The 22714-nt window shown below is 41.0% G+C and overlaps 1 protein-coding gene across 1 annotated transcript; it reads left to right on the top strand.

Moving 5' to 3' along the window:
* Positions 1 to 320: 320 nt before the first annotated feature.
* On the top strand, positions 321 to 21676 carry LOC139368374 (peroxisome proliferator-activated receptor delta b). Its single transcript, XM_071107159.1, has 8 exons — positions 321 to 681; positions 7358 to 7810; positions 8022 to 8173; positions 10353 to 10491; positions 12331 to 12533; positions 14257 to 14463; positions 18402 to 18645; positions 19010 to 21676. Exons 2-8 carry the CDS (start codon positions 7432 to 7434, stop codon positions 19255 to 19257), a joined length of 1572 nt encoding a protein of 523 aa, XP_070963260.1. The 5' UTR covers positions 321 to 681; positions 7358 to 7431; the 3' UTR covers positions 19258 to 21676.
* The last annotated feature ends 1038 nt before the right edge of the window (positions 21677 to 22714 follow it).

The raw sequence follows: 22714 nt of genomic DNA, 5'->3' as shown, positions 1-22714 counted from the left end.
ATTGTAATGTGTTGTCTCACCTGGCTATCTTAAAAGTAATGCACTAACTGTAGGTCTGCTAAATTACTAAAATGTAAAATGAGGGGAACTCAGGGTAGTCACTAGTTACCACAGCCACAAAGTCATAAACCCCGCCTATTTCTAACAATTATATTCTTAAAATTTTATTTTAAACCTAACCATAACCACACTGCTAATCTAATGCTAACCCAACCCTTAAATTAAGACTCAAAAGCACATTTTTATTTTCATGAATTTTTACGATATAGCCAATTTTGCCTTTGTGATTTTGTAACGTGAACTAATGGAAGCAGGCACTCAGAGGGCAACAGCGGTGCGCAGAGAAGGTTGACTGAGTGAGGTGTATGATTCACACTGGGCTAACAGTAGTTAGCAAGAGCTCACTGAAAAGTTTGATACAAGATGTACTTTAACCAGCCAGCTACCAGACACGGAGACTGTACTGCAAGCATACAGGACAGACTATTTGACAGTATTGACAGATGAATTGGGATTTTTTTTTACAAGTTCAGAGCTAGCTAACGTAAGCTAGCTAGCGTTCGCTAGCTGTTAGCAAACAACACCTCACAGACAGCGAATCGAATCAAGTGTTAATGGACACGTTTTGGTAACTTCACCGGTACACATTCTTTGGAAAAGCAAGCAACACCATTGAGAAAGGTAAGAATGGACTTACGGTTAGCTGCCACACTAGGCTAGCTAGTTAGCTATATTCACCAAGGCAAGAACAAGAACAGTTCAATTTATTCACTAGCTTGTCTTCTGCCTCTGGTCTGTACTCGAACTATCAGACATTGTTTATTTAGGATGATTGCTTTCACGTCACTATAGTTAAGTCTAGATTTCTTTCAATTCATGTTTGCATTTTCTGTCAATGTGATTTTTGAATGCATGTTTTGGGATATGGAATATGGATTCAATCAAATCTACCAGTCATGATTTAAACAAAAGTCTCATGATAAGCCTATATTGCTGACCTTATGAGCCTACTTGACATCAAAGCAACATTTGGTGTTGGAAGAGGCTGTATTGGGAAGAGGATTCATCAGAGATGTTTGTGATGCACTCACTCGTAAACACTTATTTGTGTGTCATGTATACTTATATTGTGCTATTTTCGACCCTGTCTGTGCCAATCAATGGTGCCAAGCCCTTTAGAGTGACTCACTCAAAGCACAGCAGCAGATTTTCTGAGAACAAGCATGACAGGTTATTAGCTAGGTGACAAGTCTGAACGAGTGTTTGAACAGTAATTTCCTACAGTTTTTGTCTACTAGACTTGTTCTATTGAGTAAGCCTGGAATTGGTTTTAAAGGAAACATTTGTTGTCTCTTCACAGAGTCAAAGAAAAGGGAATGTTTTGACAAGTGTGGCACTCAGGTTGGTTTTGCTGAAACCTCAGACTGTTACCATGGTTACCCCATTGCTATTCAGTCTGAAAGAAGTTTGCCTAAAAAAAGTCTCTACAAGTCAATGTTGATTTACATTTTTAGTTAATTTTTTATTTCACCTTTATTTAACCAGGTAGTTTAGTTGAGAACAAGTTCTCATTTGCAACTGCGACCTGGCCAAGATCAAGCGTAGCAATTCGACACATACAACAACACAGAGTTACACATGGAATAAACAAAATATACAGTCAATAATACAGTAGAACAAAAGAAAACAAAAAGTCTATATACAGTGAGTGCAAATAGGTAGATAGCTGGGCTGTTTACAGATGGGCTATGTACAGGTGCAGTGATATGTAAGCTGCTCTGACAGCTGGTGCTTAAAGCTAGTGAGGGAGATGTGAGTCTCCAGCTTCAGAGATTTTTGCAGTTCGTTCCAGTCATGGGCAGCAGAGAACTAGAAGGAAAGACGACCAAAGGAGAAATTGGCTTTGGGGGTGACCAGTGAGATATACTTGCTGGAGCTCGTGCTACGAGTGGGTGCTGCTATGGTGACCAGTGAGCTGAGATAAGGCGGGGCTTTGCCTAGCAGAGACTTGTAGATAACCTGTAGCCAGTGGGTTTGGCGACGAGTATGAAGCGAGGGCCAACCATAACCGCCATCGATAAAAGACAGTACTGTGCAGCCGTCTTCATAGACCTTGCCAAGGCTTTCGACTCTGTCAATCACCGTATTCTTATTGGCAGACTCAGTAGCCTCGGTTTTTCGGATGACTGCCTTGCCTGGTTCACCAATTACTTTGCAGACAGAGTTCAGTGTGTCAAATCGGAGGGCATGCTGTCCGGTCCTCTGGCAGTCTCTATGGGGGTGCCACAGGGTTCAATTCTCGGGCCGACTCTTTTCTCTGTATATATCAATGATGTTTCTCATGCTGCGGGCGATTCCCTGATCCACCTCTACGCAGACGACACCATTCTATATACTTCCGGCCCGTCCTTGGACACTGTGCTATCTAACCTCCAAACGAGCTTCAATGCCATACAGCACTCCTTCCGTGGCCTCCAACTGCTCTTAAACGCTAGTAAAACCAAATGCATGCTTTTCAACCGTTCGCTGCCTGCACCCGCACGCCTGACCAGCATCACCACCCTGGATGGTTCCGACCTTGAATATGTGGACATCTATAAGTACCTAGGTGTCTGGCTAGACTCTAAACTCTCCTTCCAGACCCATATCAAACATCTCCAATCGAAAATCAAATCAAGAGTCGGCTTTCTATTCCGCAACAAAGCCTCCTTCACTCACGCCGCCAAACTTACCCTAGTAAAACTGACTATCCTACCGATCCTCGACTTCGGCGATGTCATCTACAAAATTGCTTCCAACACTCTACTCAGCAAACTGGATGCAGTTTATCACAGTGCCATCCGTTTTGTCACTAAAGCACCTTATACCACCCACCACTGCGACTTGTATGCTCTAGTCGGCTGGCCCTCGCTACATATTCGTCGCCAGACCCACTGGCTCCAGCTCATCTACAAGTCCATGCTAGGTAAAGCTCCGCCTTATCTCAGTTCACTGGTTACGATGGCAACACCCATCCGTAGCACGCGCTCCAGCAGGTGTATCTCACTGATCATCCCTAAAGCCAACACCTCATTTGGCCGCCTTTCGTTCCAGTTCTCTGCTGCCTGTGATTGGAACGAATTGCAAAAATCACTGAAGTTGGAGACTTTTATCTCCCTCACCAACTTCAAACATCTGCTATCTGAGCAGCTAACCGATCGCTGCAGCTGTACATAGTCTATTGGTAAATAGCCCACCCATTTTCACCTACCTCATCCCCATACTGTTTTTATTTATTTATTTTTCTGCTCTTTTGCACACCAATATCTCTACCTTTACATAACCATCTGATCATTTATCACTCCAGTGTTAATCTGCATAATTGTAATTATTTGCCTACCTTCTCATGCCTTTTGCACACAATGTATATATAGACTCCCCTTTTTCTACTGTGTTATTGACTTGTTAATTGTTTACTCCATGTGTAACTCTGTGTTGTCTGTTCACACTGCTATGCCTTATCTTGGCCAGGTCGCAGTTGCAAATGAGAACTTGTTCTCAACTAGCCTACCTGGTTAAATAAAGGTGAAATAATAAATAAAATAAAAAAAAATTAAAAAAAAAAAAAAAAAATGAGAGCGTACAGGTCGCAATGGTGGGTAGTGTATGGGGCTTTGGTGACAAAACGGATGGCACTGTGATAGACTGCATCCAGTTTGTTGAGTAGAGTGTTGGAGGCTATTTTATACATGACATCACCGAAGTCGAGGATTGTCAGGATGGTCAGTTTTACCAGGGTATGTTTGGCAGCAGGAGTGAAGGATGCTTTGTTGCAATAAAGGAAGCCGATTCTAGATTTAATTTTGGACTGGAGATGCTTAATGTGAGTCTGGAAGGAGAGTTTACAGTCTAACCAGACAGCCAGGTATTTGTAGTTGTCCACGTATTCAGAGCCGTCCAGAGTAGTGATGCTGGACGGGTTAGCAGGTGCGGGCAGTGATCGATTGAATAGCATGCATTTAGTTTTACTTGCGTTTAAAAGCAGTTAGAGGCCACGGAAGGAGAGTTGTATGGCATTGAAGCTCGCCTGGAGGGTAGTTAACACAGTGTCCAAGGAGGGGCCAGAAGTATTCAGAATGGTGTCGTCTGCGTAGAGGTGGATCAGAGAATCACCAGCAGCAAGAGCAAAATTATATTTACACATACTTTACTGGTTGTACATGCTGTTGGTCCTTTTGGCGGTAGGAAGTGGATATTGGGTATCCACAGGAAAGTCTTGTTTACTCTGATTTTTGCTGCTCCAGTAGGTTCTGTTGCTTGCATTTTCAATCTCCTGACACATGCATGTGATGCACAATATGTAAACAATAGCTGAATGTTACCAAAAGTAGAGGACCTAAGCAAGTTAACTCGCAATCAGCTGTGAAATTTGCCAGCAGATAGTGTGGGGCAACATTTGGTCTGTGGTTCGGTTAGGCTCGGCCATATCGTGCAAGTGTTTGTCATGTATTGAAAAAAAGAAACCAGAATTTTTTATTTATTTTTTATTACCTGTTATCATGTTCAGTTAAGTTGACTGAGAATATGTTCTCATTTACAGCAACGACCTGGGGAATAGTTAGAGGAGAGGAGGGGGATGAATGAGCCAATCGTAAAAATACAAAAGATATACAGACTAGAGGTCGACCGATTATGATTTTTTTTTTTAAAGCAGATACCGATTAATCGGCCAATTTTTTATTTATTTTTTACATTTATTTGTAATAATGACAATTACAACAATACTGAATGAACACTTATTTTAACTTAATATAATACATCAATAAAATCAATTTAGCCTCAAATTGGCCAAGATAAAGCAAAGCAGTTCGACACATACAACGACACAGAGTTACACATGGAGTAAAACAAACATACAGTCAATAATACAGTATAAACAAGTCTATATACGATGTGAGCAAATGAGGTGAGATAAGGGAGGTAAAGGCAAAAAAAGGCCATGGTGGCAAAGTAAATACAATATAGCAAGTAAAACACCAGAATGGTAGATTTGCAATGGAAGAATGTGCAAAGTAGAAAAAAATAATGAATAATATAAATACATTTAAAAAATAAAATGAAACATGTTCAATTTGGTTTAAATAATGCAAAAACAAAGTGTTGGAGAAGAAAGTAAAAGTGCAATATGTGCATGTAAAAAAGGCTAACGTTTAAGTTCCTTGCTCAGAACATGAGAACATATGAAAGCTAGTGGTTCCTTTTAACAGTAGTCTTCATTATTCCCAGGTAAGAAGTTTTAGGTTGTAGTTATTATAGGAATTATAGGACAATTTCTCTCTATACGATTTGTATTTCATATACCTTTGACTATTGGATGTTCTTATACCTTATAGTATTGCCAGTGTAACAGTATAGCTTCCGTCCCTCTCCTCGCCCCTACCTGGGCTCGAACCAGGAACACATCGACAACAGCCACCCTCGAAGCAGCGTTACCCATCGCTCCACAAAGCCACGGCCCTTGCAGAGCAAGGGGAACAACACTTCCAAGTCTCAGAGCGAGTGACGTTTGAAACGCTATTAGCGCGCACCCCGCTAACTAGCTAGCCATTTCACATCGGTTACACCAGCCTAATCTCTGGAGTTGATAGGCTTGAAGTCATAAACAGCTCAATGCTTGAAGCACAGCGATGAGCTGCTGGCAAAACGCACGAAAGTGCTGTTTGAATGAATGCTAAAGAGCCCGCTGGTGCCTACCATCGCTCAGTCAGACTGCTCTATCAAATCATAGACTTAATTATAACATAATAACACACAGAAATACGAGCCTTAGGTCATTAATATGGTCGGATCCGGGAACTATCATTTCGAAAACAAGACGTTTATTCTTTCAGTGAAATACGGGACCATCTGTATTTTATCTAACGGGTGGCATCCATAAATCTAAATATTCCTGTTACATTGCACAACCTTCAATGTTATGTCATAATTCTGGCAAATTAGGCGGTCCAAACTGTTGCATATACACTGACTCTGCGTGCAATGAACGCAAGAGAAGTGACACAATTTCACCTGGTTAATATTCCTTGCTATCCTGGATTTCTTTTAGAAAGATATGCAGGTAAAAAAATATATATACTTCTGTGTATTGATTTTAAGAAAAGCATTGATGTTTAGGTACAGTCGTGCAACGATTGTGCTTTTTTTGCAAATGCGCTTTTGTTAAATCATCCCCCGTTTGGTGAAGTTGGCTGTCTTTGTTAGGAAGAAATAGTCTTCACAAAGTTTGCAACGAGCCAGGTTAGCAGGCAATATTAACTAAATATACAGGTTTAAAAATATATACTTGTGTATTGATTTTAAGAAAGGCATTGATGTTTATGTTTAGGTACACATTGGCGCAAGACAGTCCTTTTTCGCGAATACGCACCGCATCGATTACATGCAACGCAGGACACGCTAGATAACTAACTACACATGGTTGATGATATTACTAGTTTAACTAGTGTTTGTGATTGTTTTTTATAAGATAAGTTTAATGCTAGCTAGCAACTTACCTTGGCTTTTTACTGCATTCGCGTAACAGGCAGTCTCCTCGTGGAGTGCAATGTAATCAGGTGGTTAGAGCGTTGGACTAGTTAACTGTAAGATTGGTTGCAAGATTGAATCCCTGAGCTGACAAGGTAAAAATCTGTCTTTCTGCCCCTGAACAAGGCAGTTAACCCACCATTCATCTAGGCCGTCATTGAAAATAAGAATGTGTTCTTAACTGACTTGCCTAGTTAAAATAAGGATAAATAAAGGTGTAAAAAAAAAAAACAATAACAATTTCCGATTGTTATGAAAACTTGCGATTAATCGGTTAATCCGATTAATCGGTCGACCTCTAATACACAATATCAGGTAAAGTACATTGAAATTAAGTTTGTTCAACATTCTGACTTGTAATGGGACTGTTTGGGAATGCTGAGCCTACATGTTAGAGACGAGAGTGTACGTATTTTACTCTTGGATTCTTAAAGAGGCTAAGGTTGGTTATGAGACTGTTTGATTGCTGCACTAGCAGAGACATTTGAGCTCACTCTTGCTCTCTCACCCTCTCTCTAATCCTACAACAAAGAACCCCAATAACTAGGTCATGTTCATTAGGCACCAAAACAGAATAAAACAGTCTGAAACAGGGATGGCCTACCAGGATTTGTCCAATAAGTATTGCACATTTTCTGTTTCAAATGTTTAGCTACAGTTTGCCATAATAACTCTACCTGGGTTTCCTTTTGATATGAACCTAGTGATCCATTCAGTCATATGTCAAGTATATAGAGACGTAGATAAGTCTTTAAATGTTGTTGCATAATTACGCTGTTCCTTACCTTAACAGGGGAGACCATGTCAGCAACATCATGACAGACAGGGAAGAGGCGCTTTAGCACCCTGACCACAAGGTAAGGAGCCATGGATGTGTTACAGCAGCTACCTTCCCCTGAGCACCTTGAACAGGTGAATGGGGAGACTAGGACAGGCCCGCAACTCCTATGTGGCCCAAACTCTCCACATCCCCTGGACACGGCAGCTGATGATATATGGACTGCAAGGGAGGTGGAGGCAGTGGCCCCTGACTTTGGAGGGTTGACGGACCTGCAGGAGCTGGGGGTTGAGGAGGGTGAAGGCAGTGGGGCGGAGAGGCCGAGGTCCCCCATCTCGAGGGTATCATGGAATGGGACTGGCAGCCAACAGAATGGAGATAATGGAGGAGGGGAAGAGGAGGGACTGGAGAAGGACAAGACTAGCTACAGCAGACAAGACAGTCCTGCTGCTGATAACAACTATACAGGTAAAAGAGAGTAAATGAAGTACATGTCATTGGTTATATTTGAAATAATACGCTAAGTGGGATGTGATATGCTTCACTGTAATATTTTGGACTTAGAGTGAATACATCAGCAGACCAGAGCATATGGGTATGGCCTGGTCCCAGATCAGTTTGAGCTGGTAATACAAGTCTCGTACGACAATCAGATGGGTGTTGTCTCTCTGTGTGCCAGACCTGTCTCACACGTCGTCTCCCTCGCTGTCGGAGCAGCTGCGTCTGGGACGGGATGAGGCCACAGGGCCTGGTATCAACGTGGAGTGTAGGATCTGTGCTGACAAAGCTTCAGGGTTCCACTACGGTGTGCATGCCTGCGAGGGCTGCAAGGTGAGAGATTTCACAAGTCTACCAATGGGGCTTAATAATCAGAAAACAAATGTGCTTAATGTTCTTAGGTCTTAAATCCTGGAGGTTTTGTCATGGCTGCTAACAGCCTCAACCTGACCTGACCTGAGCTTAGCTTGAGTTTAGTTTGTGTCCTATGTTGCAGCATTCCAGTCCGGTAGCCCTTTCCTGCAGTCAAATGACCAAGTGGCCTCATGGGTGGAATGTTATTAATATCTTTTTTTTAAACATTATTTTAAATAACCCGTCAATCCGGTCTTTCAACGTCCCAACAGTTTTGTTTTATTTCAGTTTTCTGTGCTGTATATAAAGTGTAATATTGGGATGCAAACTTAATATTGAGTACATTTCAACTATACAGTGGGGCAAAAAAGTATTTAGTCAGCCACCAATTGTGCAAGTTCTCCCACTTAAACATTTTCATCATAGGTACACTTCAACTATGACAGACAAAATGAGAAAAAAATATCCAGAAAATCACATTGTAAGATTTTTTATGAATTTATTTGCAAATGATGGTGAAAAATAAGTATTTGGTCAATAACAAAAGTTTATCTCAATACTTTGTTATATACCCTTTGTTGGCAATGACAGAGGTCAAACGTTTTCTGTAAGTCTTCACAAGCTTTTCACACACTGTTGCTGGTATTTTGGCCCATTCCTCCATGCAGATCTCCTCTAGAGCAGTGATGTTTTGGGGCTGTTGCTGGGCAACACGGACTTTCAACTCCCTCCAAAGATTTTCTATGTGGTTGAGATCTGGAGACTGGCTAGGCCACTCCAGGACCTTGAAATGCTTCTTACGAAGCCACTCCTTCGTTGACCGTACGGTGTGTTTGGGATCATTGTCATGCTGAAAGACCCAGCCACGTTTCATCTTCAATGTCCTTACTGATGGAAGGGGGTTTTCACTCAAAATCTCACGATACATGGCCCCATTCATTCTTTCCTTTACACGGATCAGTCGTCCTGGTCCCTTTGCAGAAAAACAGCCCCAAAGCATGATGTTTCCACCCCCATGCTTCACAGTAGGTATGGTGTTCTTTGGATGCAACTCAGCATTCTTTGTCCTCCAAACACGACGAGTTGAGTTTTTACCAAAAAGTAATATTTTGGTTTCTTCTGACCATATGACATTCTCCCAATCTTCTTCTGGATCATCCAAATGCTCTCTAGCAAACTTCAGACGGGCCTGGACATGTACTGGCTTAAGCAGGGGGACACGTCTGGCACTGCAGGATTTGAGTCCCTGGGGGCGTAGTGTGTTACTGATGGTAGGCTTTGTTACTTTGATCCCAGCTCTCTGCAGGTCATTCACTAGGTCCCCCCATGTGGTTCTGGGATTTTTGCTCACCGGTCTTGTGATCATTTTGACCCCACGGGGTGAGATCTTGCGTGGAGCCCCAGATCGAGGGAGATTATCAGTGGTCTTGTATGTCTTCCATTTCCTAATAATTGCTCCCACAGTTGATTTCTTCAAACCAAGCTGCTTATCTATTGCAGATTCAGTCTTCCCAGCCTGGTGCAGGTCTACAATTTTGTTTCTTGTGTCCTTTGACAGCTCTTTGGTCTTGGCCATAGTGGAGTTTGGAGTGTGACTGTTTGAGGTTGTGGACAGGTGTCTTTTATACTGATAACAAGTTCAAACAGGTGCCATTAATACAGGTAACGAGTGGGGGACAGAGGAGCCTCTTAAAGAAGAAGTTACAGGTCTGTGAGAGCCAGAAATCTTGCTTGTTTGTAGGTGACCAAATACTTATTTTCCACCATAATTTGCAAATAAATTCATTAAAAATCCTACAATGTGATTTTCTTGATTTTTTTTCTCATTTTGTCAGTCATAGTTGAAGTGTATTTATGATGAAAATTACAGGCCTCTTTCATATTTTTAAGTGGGAGAACTTGCACAATTGGTGGCTGACTAAATACTGTTTTGCCCCACTGTATACTTTTATTTCAAAGTAGATTTGACTACCACTCTGTGTGACCCTAATTTAGCCCACTGCAGTAAAATGTTATAAACCTGCAACTCAAGTTCAATGGCCATAATGTGTGACTTGTGGTGAATGCAGTGTTATATCTGTCTTTCCTGTAATGCCTTCAATTGTAAATAAACTGAACTCGCTTGCTCCCTCTCCCTTGTGCGTGTCAATTGGTCTAGGGCTTCTTCCGGCGGACCATTCGGATGAAGCTGGAGTACGAGCGCTGTGAGAGAGCCTGTAAGATCCTGAAAAAGAACCGTAATAAGTGCCAGTACTGCCGCTTCCAGAAGTGCCTGGCCCTGGGCATGTCCCATGACGGTGAGAGGAGACCGTTAATGGGTCTTTCAGGGTCTGGAAATACTTGATCCTTTTACAGATTAAGGGCCAGTATCGCAGACGCAGATAAATCCCTGGACTGAATGGAGGATCTTAATCTGTGTTTTGAAAACGGTCCCTAAGAACTACTGATAATGTGTTTCAATATTAACAATATTAATTTATGAAACTCTTGAACCTCATTTTGGTGGGGCTATACAGTGCATTTGAAAAGTACAACCTTATTCTAAAATATATATATATTTTGAATACACCATAATGACAAAGAAAAACATGTTTTTTGAAATGTATTAAAAATAAAAACTGATATCACATTTACATAGTATTCAGACCCTTTACTCAGTACTTTGTTGAAGCAACTTTGGCAGCGATTAGCCTCGAGTATTCTTGGGTATGATGCTACAAGCTAGGCACACCAGCATTTGGGGAGATTTTCCCATTCTCTGCAGATCCTCAAGTTTTGTCAGGTTGGATGGGGAGCTTCAGAGCACAGCTATTTTTATGTCTCTCTAGAGATGATTGATCGGGTTTAAGTCCGGCCTCTGGCTGGGCCACTCAAGGACATTCAGAGACTTGTCCCGAACCCACTCCTGCGTTGTTTTGGCTGTGTGCTTAGGGTCGTTGTCCTTTTGGAAGGTGAACCTTCACCCCCAGTCTGAGGTCCTCAGCGCGCTGGAGCAGGTTTTCATCAATTATTTATTTTACTTTGCTACATTAATCTCTCTCTCTCGATCCTGACTAGTCTCCCAGTCCCTGCCGCTAAAAAACATCCCCACAGCATGATGTTGCCACCACCATGCTTCACCGTAGGGATGGTCCCAGGTTTCTAACAGATGTGATGCTTGGCATTCTGTTCAGTCTTGATTTTATATGACCAAAGAATCTTGTTACTCATGGTCTGAGAGTCATTTAGGTACCTTTTGGCTAACTCCAAGCTGGCTGTCATTTGCCTTCTACCGAGGAGTGGCTTCCGTCTGACCACTCTACCATAAAGGCCTGATTGGTGATGGTTGTTCTTCTGGAAGGTTCTCCCATCTCCACAGAGGAACTGTCAGAGTAACCACCGGGTTCTTGGTCACCTCCCTGACTAAGGCCCTTCTCCCCCGATTGCTCAGTTTGGCCGGGCGTCCAGCTCTAGGAAGAGTGTCGGTAGTTCCAAACTTCTTCCATTTAAGAATGATGGAGGCCACTGTGTTCTTGGTGACCTTCAATGCTGCAGAAATGTTTTTGTACCCTTCCCCAGATCTGTGCCTCGACACAATCCTGTGTCGGAGCTCTACAGACAACTCCTTTGACCTCATGGCTTGGTTTTTGTGCTGACATGCACTGTCAACTATGGGACCTTTTATATAGACAGGTGTGTGCCTTTTCCAAATCATGTCCAATCAATTACATTTACCACAGGTGGACTCCAATCAATTTGTAGAAACATCTCAAGGATGATCAATGGAAACAAGATGCACCTGAACTCTTATTTAGAGTCTCATAGCAAAGGGTCTGAATACTTATGCCAATAAGGTATTTCAGTTTTTATTTTTTTACAGATATTTTTTACATATTTCTAAAAACCTGTTTTTGCTTTGTCATTATGGGGTATTGTGTGTAGATTGATGAGGAAAACAATACATTTAATTTTAGAATAACAAAATGTGGGAAAAGTCAAGGGGTCTGAATACTTTCCAAATGCACTGTACAGCTTTCGATGCTAATGCTACTGTCTACCCAGTGATCTAATATGGCTGTATGCATGATGCTAAACTGTCTTTGTCTGTTTCACCTTCAATGCGAACACTACCGGTACTCTGCCTGTTCGCCCGGCAGCGATCCGGTATGGGCGTATGCCGGGGGCTGAGAAGAAGAAGCTAGTGGCTGGCCTGCTAGCGGAGGAGCTGGACCCCCACCACCTTGGTGGCTCAGACCTCAAGACCCTGGCTAAACAGGTGTACCAAGCCTACCTGAAGAACCTCATTATGACCAAGAAGAAAGCCCGCAGCATCCTCACCGGCAAGACCAGCTGCACATCGGTACGCTCACTCTTATGTAAATTTACACTGAGTGTGAACATTAGGAACATCTTCTCTTTCCGTTACAGACTGACCAGGTGAATGCTACGATGACTTATTGATGTCACCTGTTAAATCCACTTTAATCAGTGTAGATGAAGGGGAGGAGACAGGTTAAAGAATGATTTTTAAGCCTTGTGGCAATTGAGACATGGATTGTGTATGTGTGCTATTCAGAAGGTGAATGGGCAAGACAAAAGATCAAAGTGCTTTTGAACGAGGTGTGGTGGTAGGTGCCAGGTGCACCTGTTTGAGTGTGTCAAGAACTGCAACGTTGTTGGATTTTTCACGCTCAACAGTTTCCCGTGTGTATCAAGAATGGTCCACCACCCAAAGGACATCAAGCCATCTTGACACAACTGTGGGAAGCATTGGAGTCAACATGGGCCAGTATCCCTGTGGAACGCTTTCGACACCTTGTAGAGTCCATGCTCGACATTTTGAGGCTGTTTTGAGGGCAAAAGGAGGGTGCAACTGAATATTAGGAAGGTGTAACTAATATTTTGTACACTCAGTGTTGATGCCCTTGATAAAGATTAGCAAAAAAGACTATAAAATAAATAATACAAATACTGAGCTATATTGTATGCTCCAAAACATTTGGAAATTAGATTATTTTATACTAATACAATTGCTCAGTTTAAAAAAAAAAGGTGGTTGTAAAAATTATTGGCGGGTGCCTATAATTTTGACCACCATCCTTTTTTTCACCTCCCCTGGCGAGGGTAATGACAGGATTTTTCTATAATGTTTTTATGAGATTGGAGAACACATTGCGAGAGATCTTAGACCATTCCTCCATACAGAATATTTCCAGATCCTTGATATCCTTTGTCTGGACTTATGGACTGCCCTCTTCAATTCAAACCACAGGTTTTTAATGGGTCCAAAGTCCAAAGACTGAGATGGCCATTGCCAAATTATGATTTTGTGGTCAATTAATAATTTCTTTGTGGATTTTGATGTGTGCTTGGGGTTACTGTCTTGCTGGAAGATCCACTTCCAGCAAGCTCAGAGGGGTTGTTGTGAATGTTTATGGTCATAACTCACATCATTGGTTCAGCTTGGAAGGAGCACAGACAAAGGATATCAAGGATCTGGAAAGATTCTGTATGGAGGAATGGTCTAAGATCTCTCCCAATGTGTTCTCCAATCTCATAAAACATAATAGAAAAGGGCTCAGTGTCATTATCCTCACAAGGGTAGGGTGATAGAGTACTGAAAAATGGTGCCAATCATTTTAACCCTTATCTTTTGGGGTATTTTTATTTTTAGTATAAAATAATATATGCACGTAATGTAGTTGTATTTGTATTATTTATTTTATACAGTCTTTTTTGCTAATCTTTATCAACGGTGCCAATAATTTTGGACCTGACAGTGCATGGGTATTGGTTACACCTCCGGTTAAAACCTTTAGAACACACTCTCTGAGCTTGATTATGAGGAAGACTTTTCTGGTTGCACCAATGTAGATGCATATTACTAGTAACCTCCTCATAGAAAGAAAGATTTAGTGGCTGATTATTTGTAGAGCTCTTTAGTTTTTAATTAGCCTCTTATCAATCTGTTTTTCGTAATGAGTTTTAACTTGTCATTAACAATTACATATAGTTTGTTTTTTAAAGAAAAGGAAGACCAGACTGTTAAAAGATGAATGCTTTCTCTTTCTCTCCCCCGGCAGCCATTTGTGATCCATGATGTGGACACCCTGTGGCAAGCAGAGAGTGGTCTAGTGTGGAACCAGTTAATCCCGGGAGCGCCCCTCACAAAGGAGATAGGGGTACACGTGTTTTACCGCTGTCAGTGCACCACGGTGGAGACGGTACGAGAGCTAACTGAGTTCGCCAAGAACATCCCAGGGTTTGTGGATCTCTTCCTCAACGACCAGGTATGGCATGGACCACAGTCTTCTCAACAGAGCTTGCTAACGCTTGTCTTTTTTTCTTTTTTTTTAAGGGGTGGATCAGCTTTAATATTGTGGATAGATTGTTGCTTCCATCAATGTAATTGTCTGCATCATTTCCAATCCCCCATATATTTTTTGGGTAAATATATATATATATGCCTGAAGGTACCACTTTCATCTGTACAAACAATAGTACACAAGCATAAACACCATGAGACCACACAGCCGTCATGCCACTCAGGAAGGAGACGCGTTCTGTCTCCTAGAGATGAACATACTGTGGTGCGAAAAGTGCAAATCAAATCAACAACAGTAAAGGATCTTGTAGAGATGCTGGAGGAAACTGGTACAAAAGTGTATATATCCACAGTAAAACGAGTCCTATATCGACATAACCTGAAAGGCCGCTCAGCAAGGAAGAAGCCACTGCTCCAAAACCGCCATAAAAAATCTAGACTACGGTTTGCACCTGCACATGGGGACAAAGATTGTAATTTTTGGAGAGATGTCCTCTGGTCTGATGAAACTAAAATATAATTGTTTGGCCATAATGACCATCGTTATGTTTGGAGGAAAAAGGGGGAGGCTTGCAAGCCGAAGAACACCATCCCAACCATGAAGTACGGGGTGGCAGCATCATGTTGTGGGTGTGCTTTGCTGCAGGAGGGACTGGTGCACTTCACAAAATAGATGGCATCATGAGGTAGGAAAATTATGTGGATATATTGAAGCAACATCTCAAGACATCAGTAAAAGCTTGGTCGCAAATGGGTCTTCCAAATGGACAATGACCCCAAGCATACTTTGAAAGTTGTGGCAAAATGGCTTCAGGACAACAAAGTCAAGGTATTGGAGTGGCCGTCACAAACCCTGATCTCAAACCTGTAGAAAATGTGTGGGCAGAACTGAAAAAGCATGTGCGAGCAAGGAGGCCTACAAACCTGACGCAGTTACACCAGCTATGTCAGGAGGAATGGGCCAAAATTCACCCAACTTATTGTGGGAGGCTTGTGGAAGGCTACTCGAAACATTTGACCCAAGTTAAACCATTTAAAGGCAATGCTACCAAATACTCATTGAGTGTATGTAAACTTCGGACCCACTGGGAATGTGCTGAAATAAATAAAAGCTGAAATAAGTCATTCTCTCTACTATTATTCTGAAATTTCACATTCTTAAAATAAAGTGGTGTTCCTAACTGACCCAAGGCGGGGAATTTTTACTAGGATTAAATGTCAGGAATTGTGAAAAACTGAGTTTAAATGTATTTGTGTAAGGTGTATGTAAACATCCGATTTCAACTGTGCATACATACAAATTATGCTTTACAGCGAAAACAATATAAGTGTTTGTGTAAGTTTATCGATATACTAACAAACATTATGTACACCTAGCGGCAGGTAACTTGGTCACGAAAATCAGAAAAGCAATCAAAAGAATTGTTTACCTTTGATGATCTTCAGATGTTTTCACTCACGAGACTCCCAGTTAGACAGCAAATGTTCCTTTTGTTCCATAAATATATTTTTTTATATCCAAATACCTCCGTTAGTTTGATGCGTTATGCCCAGGAATCCACCGGAAATAGCGGTCACGACAACGCAGACAAAAATTCCAAATAATATCCATAATATCAACAGAAACATGGCAAACGTTTTTTATAATCAACCCTCAAGGTGTTTTTCAAATATCTATTCGATAATATATCAACCGGGACAGTTGGCTTTTCACTAGGACCGGGAGGAAAAATGGCTACCTCTCTGTTTTGCGCAAAAAATTGGTTGCAAGAATTTTGTATCATTTAAATGGGAAAATGTGAAGTTTTGAATCCGGCGTTGTTTTGCGTTATCAATTCAAAAACCATGTGCCATGGAATCTGTACATCACAAATCTCTTCCCAACTATTTTGCAATTTATTTGGCACAGCTGTCAATTTTTTGGTCCTTAAATGAAATTGATGTGACAAATAAACATATACAATTTTCTTTAACCATTTATGGTCTTTAATGCAGGGCTGACAGACAAGTTCCTTACTTTTTCCCCCTTCCATTTGCCTCTTCCATTTTTATGCGATTAGTTGGTTGTAATTTTGGGTAGAGCAGACATTTCCATATTTCTGTGTTAGCTGCACGTGTGACAACTCCACCAGTCCTATTTATGATATCATTTACAAAAATTATACCTTTTTTTGAGATCATTTATTTACTTTGGGATTTGTATACCGAGTATGTCCACATCCCTGTCAGACTGTTTTATTGGTAAACTACACAGTAATGTAGAAGCTGATTTAAAAAAAAAAAAAAAAAAAAATGTAGTAACCCAATACGTAATATTTACTTATCATAATTTGGTTTTAATCCAGAGAAATTAGCAGAAGTATCCAGATTCTCTATGAGGCTGTGGAGGGATCCAAATTGTGGATTTGAAAGAAAACAACATGAATCATCAACGTACAATGACACCTTTGTTTTTAAGCCTCGGATTTCTAATCCCTTAATATTATTGTTGGATCTAAATTTGACAGCTAAATTCGATGGCAATAATAAATAGATATGCCGATAGTGGACAACCTTGTTTTACTCCTCTTGGCAGTTTAAAACTTTCTGAGATGTAGCCATTATTTACTATTTTGTACCTAGGGTTATGAAACGTAACTTTAACACATTTTATAAGAGATTCTCCAAAATTGAAATATTATAGGCATTTATATATAAACTCCAGTCATACTTTATCAAAAGCCTTTTCAAAATCAGCTATGAAACCAGTTCTGGTTTCCCTGATATTTCATGTGTTTCCAGCACTTGTCTTATGTTATCTCCAATGTATTGTCCATGTAAAAAACCTGTCTGACTAGAATGAATAATATCTGACAAAACCTTTTTTAATTCTCTGCGCCAAGCATTTAGCTAAACATTTTGCATCACAACTCTGAAGTGTAAGAGGCCTCCAATTTTTTAAATGGACTGGATCTTTATATATACAATTTGGATCCTGTTATAGTAATAATGAAATCAGACCTTCTTGTTGTGTGTCTGATAATCTACTGTTTATATAGGAGTTGTTAAAACATGCTAATAATGGTCCTCTGAGTATATTTGGTCCTCTGGAGTTTTCCCAGTCTTAAGGCTTTAATTGCATCAAGAAGTTCCTTCTCTAATTTGGCCTTCAAATGAGTCTTTCTGTACAGATGTTCATTTTAAATTATTAATTGGGGAAAAAATATTATAATTAGCTTCGGTTAGTGGAGATGGAGGATACTGAAATGAAAACATTTTTGAAGTACTTCCTCTTTCAAAATATCATTCGGTGAATCATGCGTGACTTCACTTGTAAGAAGTTTCAATTTAAAAAAATGGTAGTATTTCTATGTTGATTTTTTTAAAATATAATTTGGTGCATTTTTTCCCCATATTCTATCCAGTTCGCTCTATTTTTATAATATATTACACTGGATCTTTCTTGAATAAGTTCCTCCAGTTCTTTTTGTTTTTCCTCATTTACTCTGTGCCTCTGGTACAGTTTTTATTGCTATCTACCTGTACTGTCAGTCCTTCAATTACCTTTGTTAATATGGACTCTTGATCTAAATTGCTTTTGTTGTATAGATGAGTACTGAATTGCATGGCCTCTAAAGGCACATTTTAAAAGTGTCCCATACAAAAAGGGGATATGTTGTACCTATGTTATGTCGGGGGGGGAAACTAAAAAAAGCAACCTTGTCTTTTCACTTATTGATTGTCAACTTAATTTCTTGTCACTCAGTGAAATGTACTGACAGTAATGTAGAAATATCTCCCATAGTTATACGATGAAATCCTCATGCATTTTCTTTTGTCAACTGTTCAAACTGCTGTTAATGGCACTTTTACTTTGGTGTTGAATTCTATTTTATCCCCTATTTACCTGCCTGCTTCCATCAGGTGACACTACTGAAGTATGGCGTCCACGAGGCCATCTTCGCCATGCTGCCCTCCCTCATGAACAAAGATGGCCTCCTGGTGGCCAACGGGAAGGGCTTTGTGACCCGGGAGTTCCTGAGGAGCCTCCGTAAACCCTTCAGTGAGATCATGGAGCCCAAGTTTGAGTTTGCTGTGAAGTTCAATGCTCTGGAGCTGGATGACAGTGACCTGGCTCTGTTTGTGGCCATTATCATCCTGTGTGGAGGTATGGTATACTTTTGTACTAGTAGTATCACAGTAACTCTGACATTAGTACTGTTCTCCCCAAATAACCCTGGCTCTAATGTTGTTCGTAGCCGCTATTATCCTGTCTGGAGTTGAGGGGGAGCTCTTTCTCATTCATCTTTCCCTCGATTCCTGGTATCCTCTCTCCTCACCTCTTTCGCAAAACACATTGGAGAATAAGATATGGTCCAATATGGTTGAGAAGGTGAGGAGATAGTATGCGTGGAGTCACGGAAAGCTTTTAGTGAGGTTGTGCTGTGAGTTGGCAGCTCTGTTGTGCTGTGAGTTGGCAGCTCTGTCACGTCTGTGGTCTACCCATCTAACTATTCTCGATCTATCTGCAGACCGCCCAGGTCTAATGAACGTGAAGCAGGTCGAACAGAGTCAGGACGGTATTCTCCAGGCCTTGGACCAGCACCTGCAGGCCAACCACCAGGACTCCCTCTACCTCTTCCCCAAGCTGCTGAACAAGATGGCCGACCTCAGACAGCTTGTCACAGAGAACGCCCTGCTGGTGCAGAAGATCAAGAAGACAGAGTCGGAGACCTCTCTGCACCCTCTACTACAGGAGATCTATAAGGACATGTACTGACGGGACTAAACCAGACTGAACATGTACTGACTGGGCTAAACCAGACTGAACTGAACTGGACTGGGACTTCTGCTAGGGCAGGATTTCTACAAGGACATGTACTCGTCTCTTTAAAAGTAGTGCACAACATAGGGAATAGGTTGTCATTTCGGACACACCCCTAGTCTGAGACCTCATTGCTCCCGCTACTGCAGGAGCTCAACAAGAACATGACTGGACACAGTGGCCTAAACCGGACCAACTCGGACTAGACTTTGTTGCATCTGCTCCTACAGGAATTGGACTAAACCAGATTTAACAGGATCAGACCGTACCTTGCTGCACTCTCTACTGTAGGAGATCTATAAAGACATTAATGTACTAGTCCTCCTCATAAGCAAAGCCACACTGTTCAATTCAATACTTTATTGTCCCCTTAGAGCAAACCCTGACTTAGCAAATAGTGTCCCCTTAGAGCAAATACTGACTGTAGTTGACAGCAATATGTTTACATAATGATGTTATGTATATATTAATGTACAATACCAATCAAATGTTTGGACACACCTACTCATTCCAGGGTTTTTCTTTATTTTTACTATTTTCTATATTGTAGAATAATAGTTTAGACATCAAAACTATGAAATAACACACATGGAATCATGTAGTAACCACAAAAAAGTGTTAATCAAATCAAAATATGTTTTAAATTTGAGATTCTTCAAAGTAGCCACCCTTTGACAGCGTTGCACACTCTTGGCATTCTCTCAAACAGCTTCATGATGGAGTCACCTGGAATACATTGCAATTAACAGGCGTGCCTTGTTAAAAGTTAATTTGTGGAAATTCTTTCCTTAATGCGTTTTAGCTAATCAGTTGTGTTGTGACAAAGTAGGAGTGGCAAGAACAGCTCAAATAAGCGAAACAACAGTCCATCATTACTTTAAGACATGAAGGTCAGTCAATCTGGAAAATTTCAAGAGCTTTGAATGTTTCTTCAAGTGCAGTCGCAAAAACCATCAAGTGCTATGATAAAACTGGTTCTCATGAGGACCGCCACAGGAAAGGAAGACCCAGAGTTACCTCTGCTGCAGAGGAGAAGTTCATTAGAGTTAACTGCACCTCAGATTGCAGACCAAATAAATGCTTTACAGAGTTCAAGTAACAGACACATCTCAACATCAACTGTTCAGACTACGTGAATCAGGCCTTCATGGCTGAATTGCTGCAAAGAAACCACTACTAAAGGATACCAATAAGAAGAATATACTTTCTTGGGGCAAGAACACGAGCAATGGACATTAGACCGGTGGAAATCTGTCCTTTTGGTTCCAAACGCCATGTCTTTGTGAGACGCGGAGTAGGTGAACGGATGAGCTCTGCATGTGTGGTTCCAACCGTGAAGCATGGAGGAGGAGGTGTGAGGGTGCTTTGCTGGTGACGCTCAGTGATTTATTTAGAATTCAGGGCCCACTTAACGAGCATGGCAACCGAAGCATTCTGCAGTGATACGCCATCGCATCTGGTTTGGGCTTAGTGGGACTATCATTTGTTTTCAACAGGACAATGACCCAAAACACACCTCCAGGCTGTGTAAGGGCTATTTGACCTAGAAGGAGAGTGGTGGAGTGCTGCATCAGATGACCTGGCCTCCACAGTCCCCCGACCTCAACCAAATTGAGATGGTTTGGGATGAGATGGATCGCAGAGTGTAGGAAAAGCAGCCAACAAGTGCACAGCATATGTGGAAACTCCTTCAAGACTGTTGGAAAAGCATTCCTCATGAAGCTGGTTGAGATAATGCCAAGAGTGCAAAGCTGTCATCATAGCAAACGGTGGCTACTTTGAAGAATATAAAATATTATTTGATTTATCGTTTCATACACTACACTTTTTTTGGTTACTACATGATTCCATGTGTTATTTCATAGTTTTGATATCTTCACTATTATTCTACAATGTAGAAAATAGTACAATTAAAGAAAAACCCATGAATGAGTAGGTGCTGCTGTAGGGATTTCGCTAATGGAGGTAACACTAACACTAATGGAGGTACGAGACCAATTATGTAGACCTCTTCTTCCAGAGTAATGTTGTGAATGGGTACTACTACCCTAATTGAGTCTGTTGCCAAAACCTGGCAAACCTTTTTTTAACAGGTTTCACTTCACATTATGAGTAAAATGTTGTCGTCTTATGAATGCATTTGGAGGTTTTCTGTTAAGGAAATTGTTTATTCAGGTTACAAAGTATTTATAAGTTCTAAAGAGACTATATAGAAGTTGCTTAACAACATGGTGCAGGTCAAAAGGAAAACGGGATGGTGCAGGTCAAAAGGAAAACGGGATGGTGCAGGTCAAAAGGAAAACGGGATGGTGCAGGTCAAAAGGAAAACGGGATGGTGCAGGTCAAAAGGAAAACGGGATGGTGCAGGTCAAAAGGAAAACGGGATGGTGCAGGTCAAAAGGAAAACGGGATGGTGCAGGTCAAAAGGAAAACGGTATGGTGCAGGTCAAAAGGAAAACGGTATGGTGCAGGTCAAATGGAAAACGGGATGGTGCAGGTCAAAAGGAAAACGGGATGGTGCAGGTCAAAAGGAAAACGGGATGGTGCAGGTCAAAAGGAAAACGGGATGGTGCAGGTCAAAAGGAAAACGGGATGGTGCAGGTCAAAAGGAAAACGGGAAACGGATGTTAATCAAAATGGATAGTGTTAGAGTTCGAAAAACTAGTTATTAACATAAACTTGAGTCTCTACCTTTCCTTGGTTATACTGTATTCAACTGAATATTGGTTAACATTTTCATACTTCTCTCAGAATTGTTTCATACACTACTGGTACTGTTAGCAGTAGAGCAATTGTTTTAGGGAATTTAATTGTAGTTAGGGAATAAAAAAAAGTTAATGAATAATGTTCACCAGAATAATGGTGGTAATTTTGTTAGATTGTACAGATGTGTGCTCTTTGGTTTATCCAAGGTACCTAAGTGGTGAGTTGTAATGTTATAATATACCTGGGTACACAAATTAAAAATATATAGATAATTATGACAACTAATGACACAAAGTCTTATGTAAGTTTTTAAGGCTGTCATCTTTCAGTGATCATCGGTTATGGACAGGTACCACTGTGAAATGTGACTACCCCCAACATGTTTTCTAAAATACTGAAGTAATATTTTCTAGATGAGTTTGGCCTTTTACTTTGAGAGGTGTGATTCTGTATCTAATCTAGATGAATGGAGAACCAGCGAAGGACCAGTCCTTAAACCTTAGTGTATTACTTACGTTACTGGTACATGTAATGTAGTGGTGCCTGCCTATCTTACCACGACTCAGGACAGACAACGTGGCTGCTTTGTGGATTAAAGATATGTCTGGCAAAATACATTTGAATGATGAGAGATGAATATCAAGACCAAAATCACACATTTGAACTCTGCATCCACTCAGGACTATAATGTACAACACTGAACAAA

Source organism: Oncorhynchus clarkii, chromosome 16 (assembly GCF_045791955.1).
Source record: "Oncorhynchus clarkii lewisi isolate Uvic-CL-2024 chromosome 16, UVic_Ocla_1.0, whole genome shotgun sequence".
Classification (NCBI taxonomy): domain Eukaryota; kingdom Metazoa; phylum Chordata; class Actinopteri; order Salmoniformes; family Salmonidae; genus Oncorhynchus; species Oncorhynchus clarkii.
This window is presented reverse-complemented; position numbering and strand designations above follow the sequence as displayed.

What these genes read in the sequence shown, in the direction of transcription:
- LOC139368374 (XM_071107159.1), top strand. Translation starts at nt 7,432, where the DNA reads ATGGATGTGTTACAGCAGCTACCTTCCCCTGAGCACCTTGAACAGGTG. An exon ending in ATCTCTTCCTCAACGACCAG is followed by an intron (nt 14,464 to 18,401) that starts GTATGGCATGGA and finishes TGCTTCCATCAG; the next exon opens with GTGACACTACTGAAGTATGG. An exon ending in CATTATCATCCTGTGTGGAG is followed by an intron (nt 18,646 to 19,009) that starts GTATGGTATACT and finishes ATCTATCTGCAG; the next exon opens with ACCGCCCAGGTCTAATGAAC.